Below are 11,461 nucleotides of genomic sequence, written 5' to 3'. Positions count from 1 at the left end.
CATGTGCTAAGCTAAGTTATTCTGCACTTCCTCTTTAGGGCTTTAATATTGTCCCTTCGGAGGCGTTCGGAGAGGGTAAAAACTACCACCACCGAACAGCACCAGCCTTCTGTATATTCACTGCTGTTCTCTTTGACAGTTTATGATTGGACCTCTTTAACCAGCTACAAAGGTAGGCTTTAGGAAATGATGGAAATACCTGTGCACAAAGGATTTCCTTTAAGGGGAAGAGTTTGAAAGAAACAGAGCACAAGGGGAAGTGAACATTTATTACTTCTCTTCTTGTAGGATGAGCATAATCACACATGATGTCTCACATATAAATGAGAGGGAGCAAAGTTTAGAGATAAAGAAAATGGAGTCCACAAAGTCCGTGGTAGAGAAAGTGCCTCACAGGAAACTGCTGGCGGCCTGGGGGATGGAGGGCAGAGTCAGTGATGAGGGTATCTCAGGATGATGACATTCGTGTTTTCATTTATGTTGATGACTATAAGCATACATTTCTCATCTACTTCCAGGAAGTTTTGCATTGTCTTACTGCAGGATTACATACAATAATACAGTTAGAATACATTTTTTAAAGAGAGATCAATAACCACTTAGTGTCAAGGCAAGTTCACTGTAAAAAGAACCTAGAATAAAACAGGACTCTTGATTTATCTTTGTTGTTTCCTAGAAGCCCCAGCAAAAAGCTAAACAAGGATGATATAGTCTTATAAAAGAAAGCAGGCACTTTCAAGCTGGAGGTCTTTTCTTCTCCCTGCACGCTGCATTAGCGAGAATGTATCACGTCTGTGTGCACTATAGTGTTCATGGGGATCTTTGAAATTATCTAATCCTGTTCCTTCATTTTCCAGCTGGGCAGATGGAGGCCCAGAGCCAGTGTGACTTGTCCAATGACACAAATGTCGGAAGTGGGAATTTCCTAAATCCCAGACCAGTTCTCTTATCATGACACACTGATGAACAGTCTTATTCTCCCACGACTGCGATCAAATGAAAAAACTCGTCTCCTGCTTCGGCCTTTCCCTCCAGCAGCAGTCCCTGCGGATGGACTCAGACTTGGGGGTAGACGTGAGGCAGGGCTCACAGACGGACCTCAGCCCAGTCCTGGGCATGGGCATCCACAGGCCAACAGTGGCCTGATGGCCTAGGTCCCTTGAGGTTTGCTGTGGCCCCTCACACTCCGTGCTCCCCAGGGCTCTTCCACAAAAGCCTGTACTGGGGCAAAAGCTTTTGCCTGTGCCTGTGCCTGTGCCCAGGATCGGGCTTATATTCGCCATGGTGACCGGAAAGGGTTTAATGACCGGCTGAGGGGAGGCAGTCGGGGCAGGGCTGCTCTCTCCCCAGCTCCTCCCAGAGTGGGACGTCTGCGGAGACGCCTTGCCTTCCTGGTGTGAGGACTCAGCCCTTTCCGTGGTGGCACTGAAGTAGAGCGTGGAACTCCCCCTTCCTTCCCCTCCTCTCGGTTGCCCACTCACACCCCTTCCCTGCACCCCAGAGGCTGTGGCACCACATGGCAAAATGAGAGCGTCTCCCTTCATGCTGCACCCCCCCTGGGAGGCTGATAGTTTGGGGGTGGGTGTGCTGTGGGGATGATGGCTGGCAAAGGAGACATAACTTGAAGTTTCCAAAGGGTTGGCATCTGCTTTAGGGATGCCTTCAACCTCTGATCCTTTCTCTAAGGTGAGGGGGTCATGGGGTGAGGATGGGAGCTCTTGCTGGGAAAATAAGGGCTTTATCTGCTGGCTGTAGTGTTCACTCGAGCCCCAAGCAGAGGGACAAAAACAGCCAGTATCGTCGTCTCCAAAGGCTGCGTTGATCTTAGACACATTTTCAGTTTTCAAGGCAAGTTTCACCAACAGCCAGTGGTGGTGCCCCAGGCATGGGTTGTCTGGGGTACTCTGGCTTCCCAGCCCCACCTCTGGACTAGGGGACTTCTGCAGACACGTTAACTCATAATCTTCCCCTTGGCACAAGCCTGGGCTCTCCGACTTCTCCCCAGCTGGAACCACAGCCTGGAGAGAAGATTCTTTCTCTGTCTTATCACCACCTGCGATGTCACAGGACTTCCTTATGAAGCCCTGCCAGATGTCTGTAGACTTTGGATGTAGCAGGCTGTAATAAATTACCAGTGAGACGCTGCCTGAAAAAGAAAAAGAGCACAAGGTTATGTTCTCTGAATTCCTGTAGCTTCCCTGTGGTTTGCAGAATTCCAGGTTTGAGCGCTTTTCATTCAAGTTGAGTAATATAATTTGGAATCCAAAATAGAACTCTTGTTGGAGCCTCAGGACTGGGTATTTTGGGGGAATTTAAATTCGCTCTATAAGCTGCAAATGTTTCTAAACTTAAAAAATTAATAAACTTTACATCCTACTGATTCTATGAACTCTTCCTGAGGGTGGCTCCAGGAGAGTACTCTAGATGAGTATGAGAGCATGTGTGCATGTGTGTGTGTGCATGAGATGTCTGCTAGGAATATTAGCTGTCCTTTCAAATAACTGGATCAAGTGCTCAAAATTCAACTATCCACACACTGGCTGATGGATTCCAGAGGGGGGTGTAGGAAATAGTCTCAAAAACAAATAAGACCTAAACAGAGGTTAAACATGCTCATCAAAAACCCCATATCAAGGAATTTCCATGACCAACAACAACACTTCCTTTGTACATAAACATCTTAATCACATTGTTGTCAGTTTAATTTATTTTGATCAGAAGTGTTGACTACTGCAATAATTTCTTTAACAGAGCATTCCAGGAATCCTCCCACGTTATTTCCAGTTTCCTGTTGTACTGGATGGAGGGCCTTGTTTCAGGGTGCTCATTATAAACATCATGAAACATGAAATAAGCACCAGGGAAAACAATTGGAGGTGGCTGGGAAATCACAGCATTCATGAGTTAGGGGGACCCTAAAAGTTGATCTCATTGGACCCTCGGTGTATCACTGGGGAATGAGGGCTGGGGTGGTAACAAACAGGTTGAGGTCACACAGCTAGTTGGCGGCAGGGCTGGACCTGGGGAAATGTTGACAAAATTACTACGGTTCATTATTTACTCTGTGGCAGGCACTGCTCAAACACATTCTACATGTTGTTTTGAATGTTGAGTTCTCACAATCACCCTGTGAAGTAGATATTATCACCCTTCCTTTTAAAATGAGCGATCTAAGGCCAAGAAAGATTTACTAAGCTGTCCACAATCACGCAAGTCCTAAGTACATTTACTCAATGAACATATATTTTCCACAAGGCCATCTCGTTTGTCAGGGTCCTTGTGATGCCCCAGGCTGGCATGGTGCAGGTACTCAATAAATGTTTGCCAAGGGTAAGGACAAAAGTGAAAGATCCAAGAGGAGAGCCAGGGTTGCTTGCCTGTAGAGCCTGGGCTTTTCTGAGTGCAATGAATGTACCATCTTCCAAATGAGGATTTCCACGAGGGCCACTTGGGAGCTGGGGGTGCAGGCAGCTCTGTAAAAGAGGGCTAAGAACAGCAGCTCTGGCTCTGTCTGCTTCTCCTTTGGCCATCTGAGCACCCAGATGCTGACCCACCAGCCTCCGACTCCCTGTCATTACATTCTCATTGGAGTAAAACTACCTTGGAAATCCATGTAGCAGCTCCCAAGAGTGAGATGCTTTCTAGGACTGGGGTTTCAACATTTGGTTTCGAATCAGAGTGTTAAAATAGGTAAAGTCATAAGGGGAAGGCCTTTTTACATCAGACCCCACTCACAGAACTCAGTTATACATCCATGAACCAGGAAGTCAAAACCAGTGCTTAGGCTTCTCTGCTAACAAAGCCCACTCATCCCCAGCGTAACTAAGCTACTGTCCCCCTACTGGAACGACTCCTCGAATTATCCCAAGGACCCCCAGACCCATGTGAAATATGTGTCAGCATGGTCTCAGCAAGGCCAGGTCACACCGTGGACAACATGATGTTTCAGCTTTCTCTATATCCTTTCTCTGTACACAAGCTAACTTAGAAATCAATGACCTACTATTTAAATTATTTTAAAGATGACGTCCCAGATGTCCTTCGCCAGTTGAATGGTTCAACAAACATCTTGTGCATCCATACTGTGGCATATTTCTCAGCAATAAAAGGGAACAAACTAATGATACACAACCTCCTGGCTGAATCTCCAGAGACTCATGCCGAGTGAACAAAGCCAGTCTCTAATTGGTACATACTGTATGATTCCATTCTGTAAGATTCTTGAAATGACAAAATTATAGAAATGGAGGACAGATTAGTGGTTGCCAGGGGGTCAAGGAGAGGTGTGGGCAGAGAGAGGTAGGTGTGGTTATGAAAGTGTAGCCTGGGGGGGTCTTTGTAGTGATGGAAATGCTCTGTCCTGGCTGTATCAATGTCAAGATCTTGGTTTTGATATTGTACTATAGTTTGGCAAGATGTTACCACTGGGGGAATCAGGGTAAGGGATTTCTCTGTATTATTTATTAAAACTACAATTATCGCCAAATAAAATGTTTAATTAAAAAAGGGGGGGAGGGGCCAACTTAGTGACTCAAACTTCTAATGAGACATGACTTACATTCATCTAATGAAATGAGCTCAACACCTTGGGTGGTTTGTGGCTCTAAACATTTATTAAAAGATAGCAATTAATGCATCTGATATGTCCCATGAAAAGTCCCTTTATCTCAAACCACTTTGCAGCTCAAGGTCATTTACTTTTTCCTGTTAAATGCTCCTCACTTGGGCCAGTCCATCCTCCAGCTGTCGTGAGCTCTAACACGACACGACTTCACTGATGCTTGTGAATGTCTCACTTCTCCGAGGGCCAGGTTTGGGCTGTCCAAGTTGTCTGTGTGGTCTTCTGCCACTTATACGAGTCTCCTTTGGCCTGCAGGTGGCCAGAGAAATGGCTTTGGGGTGAGTTTTGCAAACAACCGGACAGAACGCTGCACTGGATCATGTTTCACAAAGACTAGGACCTGCATGAGGTAATCAGCTGGCTGGACTAGGAGATTTCTGCCACAACCTGCAGAATGAGCTGCATGAAATCTGAGGCAGCAGGTGCTGTTGTGGGGGAACAGTAGGCGGACATCAGAAATTACTTTTTGTTTTTAATTTTCAAGTGTAGAAGAAACTATCCTGAGGGATTCTCTCATAAGCGCACATTTATTTAGTAACCAAGGTTAACACAGTGTGCATAATGGAGACTTTGGAGTCATTCATTCATAAAACATAACCGAATATGCAGAACTGCCAGGCATTGTGCTAGAAGGTGGTATCAGAGCTAGGACTGAATCCCAGCTCTACCACCTAAAAACCAACTGACTTTGGGGTAGCCACTTAACCTCCTCTGTGCCTCACTTTCCTCATTTCTGGGGGTGGGAATGATACAGTATCCCTCTCCTGGGGTTCTTAGGAGGAATAACTACAATAACTTATGTATAGCACTCAGTGTCAGCAGGATGGTAGGAGCGCTCTCCTGTGCTGCCCCTGGTGCAGTAATGCTGAGCTGGGAAAGGCAGGGAAGTCACATCTTCATCCCCTGCAGGAACAGCAGGGAGGGAGCCCTCACACAAAGCATCAGCACCGTCAAACAGTTCAGTTTCTCATTCCCTGGTCTGGCTGCCTTGCGGCCCCTGGTGCAGTGAGCTCCACCCCTTGGTGTCCCTTTAACCGTATCTGAGTGCACAGTTGCCAAACCCTGGAGTTCACTGCAGAAAACCAAGTTGGCGGGAGGAGGAAGGAGGATAAGGAGGTAACAGTGGGTCTTACCAATCAGAAATCCAGACATGACCCCTGCTATCTTCCACAGGCTGCTCCACGATGCCCCCTGGAGAAAATCAGTGGCCAGCAGCAAAAGGACGATGTTCTTCAGCAGCATTATCTATGGAACCAAAGGGAGACTTGTCACACCATATTGGGTGCACCCAGACATGGGAAGGCAACTCATCCTGCAAAGCTTGTGGCAGAAACTTGCAGTCCTGGAGGCCCCAGCCTCGCCCCCCCCTCCCCCCCCCCCCCCCCCCAGGGCTCTGCTTGCTGCCAGGTCCTCATGGAAAGAGGGTTATGGTCTGTACAAAAGCTTCTCTGGCTAAAGGAGATTCTCCCTGTTCTCACTGTGGGTCACTAAAAGGTCTGCAGAATTATCATTGCATAAGAAACATAAGGGTGCAGCCCAAATCGTGAGTCAGATTGGGCTGAGAGAGGAGACTTTTTTTTTTTTTAATTATTACTAGAGAAGTTGTGGGTTTACAAAACATGCATAACATACAGGATTCCCACATACCAGCCTAGCATTCATACTCACATTGGTGTGGGACATTGGTTACAACTGATGATTACTTTTGCCCATGGTTTAACTTAGGGTTCATTGTTTGTGTTGTGCAGTTCCGTAGATTTTCTTATTTTTATTTTTTTTCTAGTATATCTAAACAACCTAGAATTTCCCCTTTTAACCACATTCAAATATATAATTCAGTGCTGTTCATTATGTCTGCAATGTTGTGCTACCATCATTTTTACTTTATACAGTTCTCTATTCTCATGTTATTTTAACTACAAGCAGGTATTATTTTTATAACAGGATAATTGATATATGAAGAGTTCATTGTGCCACTGAATTCCAGTAAGCCAGAGACACAAAATTTCTTAGCAATTTGAGAATTTTTCCCCATGACTTGCCTCTTGAAAGGTAAATTTGGTTTGTTACCACCAGGTGGCAGCAAAGGGATCAGATCGTGCTGACAATACTGAATCTCTGAGGTCCAAGATGGTCCAATTTAACTTTGAATTTCCAAGTTTTAAATATAAAAAGATATATCTTTGTTAAAATAAATAAACAAATGACATAATTCAAAGATGATATATTTCATTTCTGTGTATGGAACATAAAAACTAAACTAAATTGTGTTATACTAAAGTCTTTAGAAGTTTTGCCTAATAATTTATTGACTTCAATTTAAGTCGAGAAAATTCAAATAAGGAGAGAATTAAACAGTCTGTTTGGACCTGCTTTACATTCCTAACAATGTCCACTCTCTCCTTTGCGCTCTGGGTAGCTGTATTTAAAAGGTTAAACAGGCATTATTTCGGTACTAAATGGCACTGCCCATCAGCCCAGTCCAGAAAACTTGGGAGCTGTTCTCTTCCCACTTCTTATTCAACCACATCCAATCAGCTGTCTGGTCCTGTTGACTCAAATTCTTAAGTTTATCTCAGACGCATTGCCTCTTCCCTATCCTTGCCACTGTTTTCCTAGTTCTGACCCTATTTCTGCTCTCTGGGCTCCTAGCTACATCCTCTGCCTTCATTTTCTGTCTGCAGTCTCTCCTCCATTCCAGCGCTGGAGTGCTCTGCTTTTTACTGTGGATCGGAGCTTGTCACCCCTGCCTAATAAACCTCAAACTAACCGTATCTTAACTTCAGAATCGTGTTCCTACCTTATGTTTACAATTTAGCCTCCGTTTTCCTTTCCAGGGTCATATTCCAATATATGACCCCTACACTTACCATATACCACCCCTACACTTACCCTCCACCCACACTTAATTTCCTGTGAATTCTCAGATGCTCCAGAGTCTTTATTTTGCTTCTGCAGCTTTCCCTGAATGTCTCCTTTCCATTAGGCAAACTTGACTCATCACTCAAGATCTAGCTCAAATGTCGCCTTTTGCCAAGCCCTCCCTGACTTTCCCAGGCTCGGTTTCTCTTTCTGACTCTTGTATTCCTGTTGGATTTTGATGACATCACTTGTTCTCAGTGGTGTGCATTAATTTGTTTGTGTCTTTGTGGCCACTTGGACTACGACTTTCTCACACTTTGGCACCTAATTCCATTTCTAGCACATGATTAGTATGGGTGAGTAGTTCTCACTCAACTGATCATCAGAATCACTGGAGGGTTTTTTCTAGACTGAATTCTGGGTCTCACTTAGAACTACTGAATCAGTCTCTGAGGTAGGGCCTGGGAATGTCTATTTTGGAAAAGCTCCTGAGTGACTGTGATAACCAGCTAGGTTTAGAAATGGCTGCACTGGAAGCCCCTAAGGCCGCTTCTAGCTCAATTACTCTTGTTGATGATATTTCCCCCGTGCCAGAGTGTGGCTGGTAGCATCAGGCCAACTAGATTTTTTTTTTTTTAAATTTTTTTTATTATTCATTTTATTGAGATATATTCACATACCACGCAGTCATACAAAACAAATCGTACATTTGATTGTTCACAGTACCATTACGTAGCTGTACATTCATTACCAAAATCAATCCCCGACACCCTCATTACCACACACACAAAAATAACCAGAATAATAATTAAAGTGAAAAGGAGCAACTAAAGTAAAAAAGAACACTGGGCGCCCTTGTCTGTCTGTTTGTTTGTTTGTTTCCTTCCCCCACCTTTCCACTCATCCATCCACAAACTAGACAAACGGGAGCATGATCCCTATGGCACCCCCCCCAATCCCACTGTCCCCCCTCATAAGCCACATTTTTATACAATTGTCTTCAAGATTCATGGGTTCTGGGTTGTAGCTTGATAGTTTCAGGTATCCACCACCAGCTACCCCAATTCATTAGAACCTATAAAGGGTTGTCTAAAGTGTGCGTAAGAGTGCCCACCAGAGTGACCTCTCGGCTCCTTTTGGAATCTCTCTGCCACTGAAGCTTATTTCATTTCCTTTCACATCCCCCTTTTGGTCAAGAAGATGTTCTCCATCCCATGATGCCAGGTCTACATTCCTCCCCGGGAGTCATATTCCACGTTGCCAGGGAGATTCACTCCCCTGGGTGTCTGATCCCACGTAGGGGGGAGGGCAGTGATTTCACCTTTCAAGTTGGCTTAGCTAGAGAGAGAGGGCCACATCTGAGCAACAAAGAGGCATTCGGGAGGAGGCTCTTAGGCACAATTATAGGGAGGCCTAGCGTCTCCTTTGCAGCAACAGTCTTCCCAAGGATAATTCCTGTGGTAGAGAGCTCAACCCATCAAACCACCAGTCCCCTATGTCTGTGGTCATGTTAGCAACCATTGAGGTAGGGCAGGCCAATACCCCTGCATTCTCCACAGGCTCCTCAAGGGGGCTCTGCATATTTTTTTCCTTTTTTTTTTTCTAAATCAACTGTATGAAAAATAAAAAAAATTAAAAATAAAAAAAAAAAACATACAATAAAAGAACATTTCAAAGAGACCATAACAAGGGAGTAAGAAAAAGACAATTAACCTAAGATAACTACTTTACTTCCAACGTTTTCTTACTCTACCCCAAGAAAGTAACCTAATATAGCAACATTTCTGTGAACTTGTTCCTACTATACCCATCAGAAATTAACAGACCATAGTCATTCCTGGGCATTCCCAGAAGATTAAATTTACCCATGATAGCTTATCTATTCTTCTTGGATTATTGTTCCCCCTTCTTTAATTGCTCTCTATCGCTAGTTCCCCTACATTCTACATTATAAACCTTTCATTTTACATTTTTCAAAGTTCACATTAGTGGTAGCATATAATATTTGTCTTTTTGTGCCTGGCTTATCTCGCTCAGCATTATATCTTCAAGGTTCATCCATGTTGTCATATGTTTCACAACATCGTTCCTTCTTACTGCCGTGTAGTATTCCATCGTGTGTATATACCACATTTTCTTTATCCACTCATCTGTTGAAGGACATTTGGGTTGTTTCCATCTCTTGGCAATTGTGAATAATGCTGCTATGGACATTGGCGTGCAGATATCTGTTTGTGTCACTGCTCTCCGATCTTCCGGGTATATACCGAGAAGGGCAGTCGCTGGATCGAAGGGTATCTCTATATCTAGTTTTCTAAGGAACTGCCAGACTGACTTCCAGAGTGGCTGAACCATTATACAGTCCCACCAACAATGAATAAGAGTTCCAATTTCTCCACATCCCCTCCAGCATTTGTAGTTTCCTGTTCGTTTAATGGCAGCCATTCTAATTGGTGTGAGATGGTATCTCATTGTGGTCTTAATTTGCATCTCTCTAATTGCTAGTGAAGCTTAACATTTTTTCATGTGTTTCTTGGCCATTTGTATTTCCTCTTCAGAGAACTGTCTCTTCATATCTTTTGCCCATTTTATAATTGGCCTGTCTGTACTATCGTCATTGAGTTGTAGGATTTCTTTATATATGCAAGATATCAGTCTTTTGTCAGGTACATGGTTTCCAAACATTTTTTCCCATTGAGTTGGCTGCCTCTTTACCTTTTTGACAAATTCCTTTGATGTACAGAAACTTCTAAGCTTGAGGAGTTTCCATTTATCTATTTTTTCTTTTGCTGCTTGTGCGTTGGGTGTAAAGTCTAGGAAGTGGCCACCTAATACAAGGTCTTGAAGATGTTTTCCTACATTATCATCTTCTAGGAGTTTTATGGTGCTTTCTTTTATATTGAGATCTTTGGTCCATTTTGAGTTAATTTTTGTGTAGGGTGTGAGGTAGGGGTCCTCTTTCATTCTTTTGGATATGGATATCCAACTCTCCCAGCCCCATTTGTTGAAAAGACCTTTATGACCCAGTTCAGTGACTTTGGGGGCCTTATCAAAGATCAGTCGCAGGCCAACTAGATTTGAATCCCACCTGTCTGATTAGCTGCCTGAATTTTGGCTAATTACTTAACCCCTGCGTGCCTCAGTTTCCCCATCTGCAAAATGGGTTTTAGCCTCATAGAGTTCTGTGAGAAATAAGTGAAATAAGACAGTCAATGAGCTTGGAACAGTGTCTGATACATAACAGTCCTGCTCAAATTGTTGGTTATTTTAAATATTTTTATTATTATCTTAGGGTCTCAAAGAACAGGGAAGACATAAGGAAGACAGAAACAAGTCTTAGCACAGAACCTCAGAAAAAATAAGTGTTTCATACATTTGGTGAGTAAATGAAAGAATGACTCCAGAAGTTACTGCTTTGTTCTTTGTTATTTAAAAATCAGAGCTACTCTAAACAACCAGGTTCATCCTCCTTAGAATGTGGATCCCCAAAATCTCTAGTGGTCTTTTATGCTTTTGAAGCAAAAAAGAAGAGTAGAAGTGGTCTTAACTCCAAAAGGACTAATTTTTTATTAAAAATTTTATATTTATATTTTCCAGCTACAGGGAAAGAAACGTCTGTTAGGGAGTGGAGAGCGTATCAAAAGAGAAACTTGGGCAGGACCTTCCTTTGTAGGGGTGCCAGAAAGAGGCCTGGATTAGAAGTAGGGGACATAGGGGATCTGGGTCCTGGCCTTGGCAAGAGCACTGGTCAGCTGTGTGACCTTGGACATGCCATTTAACCTCTCTGAGTTGGGTTCTTCAGCTCAAATGGGGATTCTAACAACCCCACATCACAGGGCTGCTACGAGGATTCAACGAAAGTCTATAAGCCAAACTGTGAAGGCAGGACGGATGGAGCCTGCGGGCCTGTTCTGTGTGCCCGGCACTGGGCTGGGTGCTTTACCTGATTATTTAGTGCTTTAACTCCCTAAGGCCCTA

General features: G+C 43.8%; 1 protein-coding gene across 1 annotated transcript in view; it reads right to left on the bottom strand.

Annotated features, from left to right (window-relative positions):
• Positions 1–263: 263 nt before the first annotated feature.
• The window catches only part of XKR5 (XK related 5), a 28,390-nt gene continuing 17,192 nt past the window's right edge, over positions 264–11,461 (bottom strand). The window contains exons 6-7 of the mRNA XM_037812982.1: positions 5,755–5,866; positions 264–2,146 (exon numbers count right to left, since the gene is read on the bottom strand). Of these exons, the coding sequence (XP_037668910.1) occupies positions 993–2,146; positions 5,755–5,866 (1,266 nt within the window). The 3' untranslated portion in view covers positions 264–992. The remainder of the gene's footprint in view (positions 2,147–5,754; positions 5,867–11,461) is intronic.

The sequence above is a fragment of the Choloepus didactylus genome, chromosome 20 (genome assembly GCF_015220235.1).
Source record: "Choloepus didactylus isolate mChoDid1 chromosome 20, mChoDid1.pri, whole genome shotgun sequence".
Classification (NCBI taxonomy): domain Eukaryota; kingdom Metazoa; phylum Chordata; class Mammalia; order Pilosa; family Megalonychidae; genus Choloepus; species Choloepus didactylus.
Note: the sequence above shows the minus strand (reverse complement) of the source record. Positions and strands in the feature narration are given on the sequence as shown.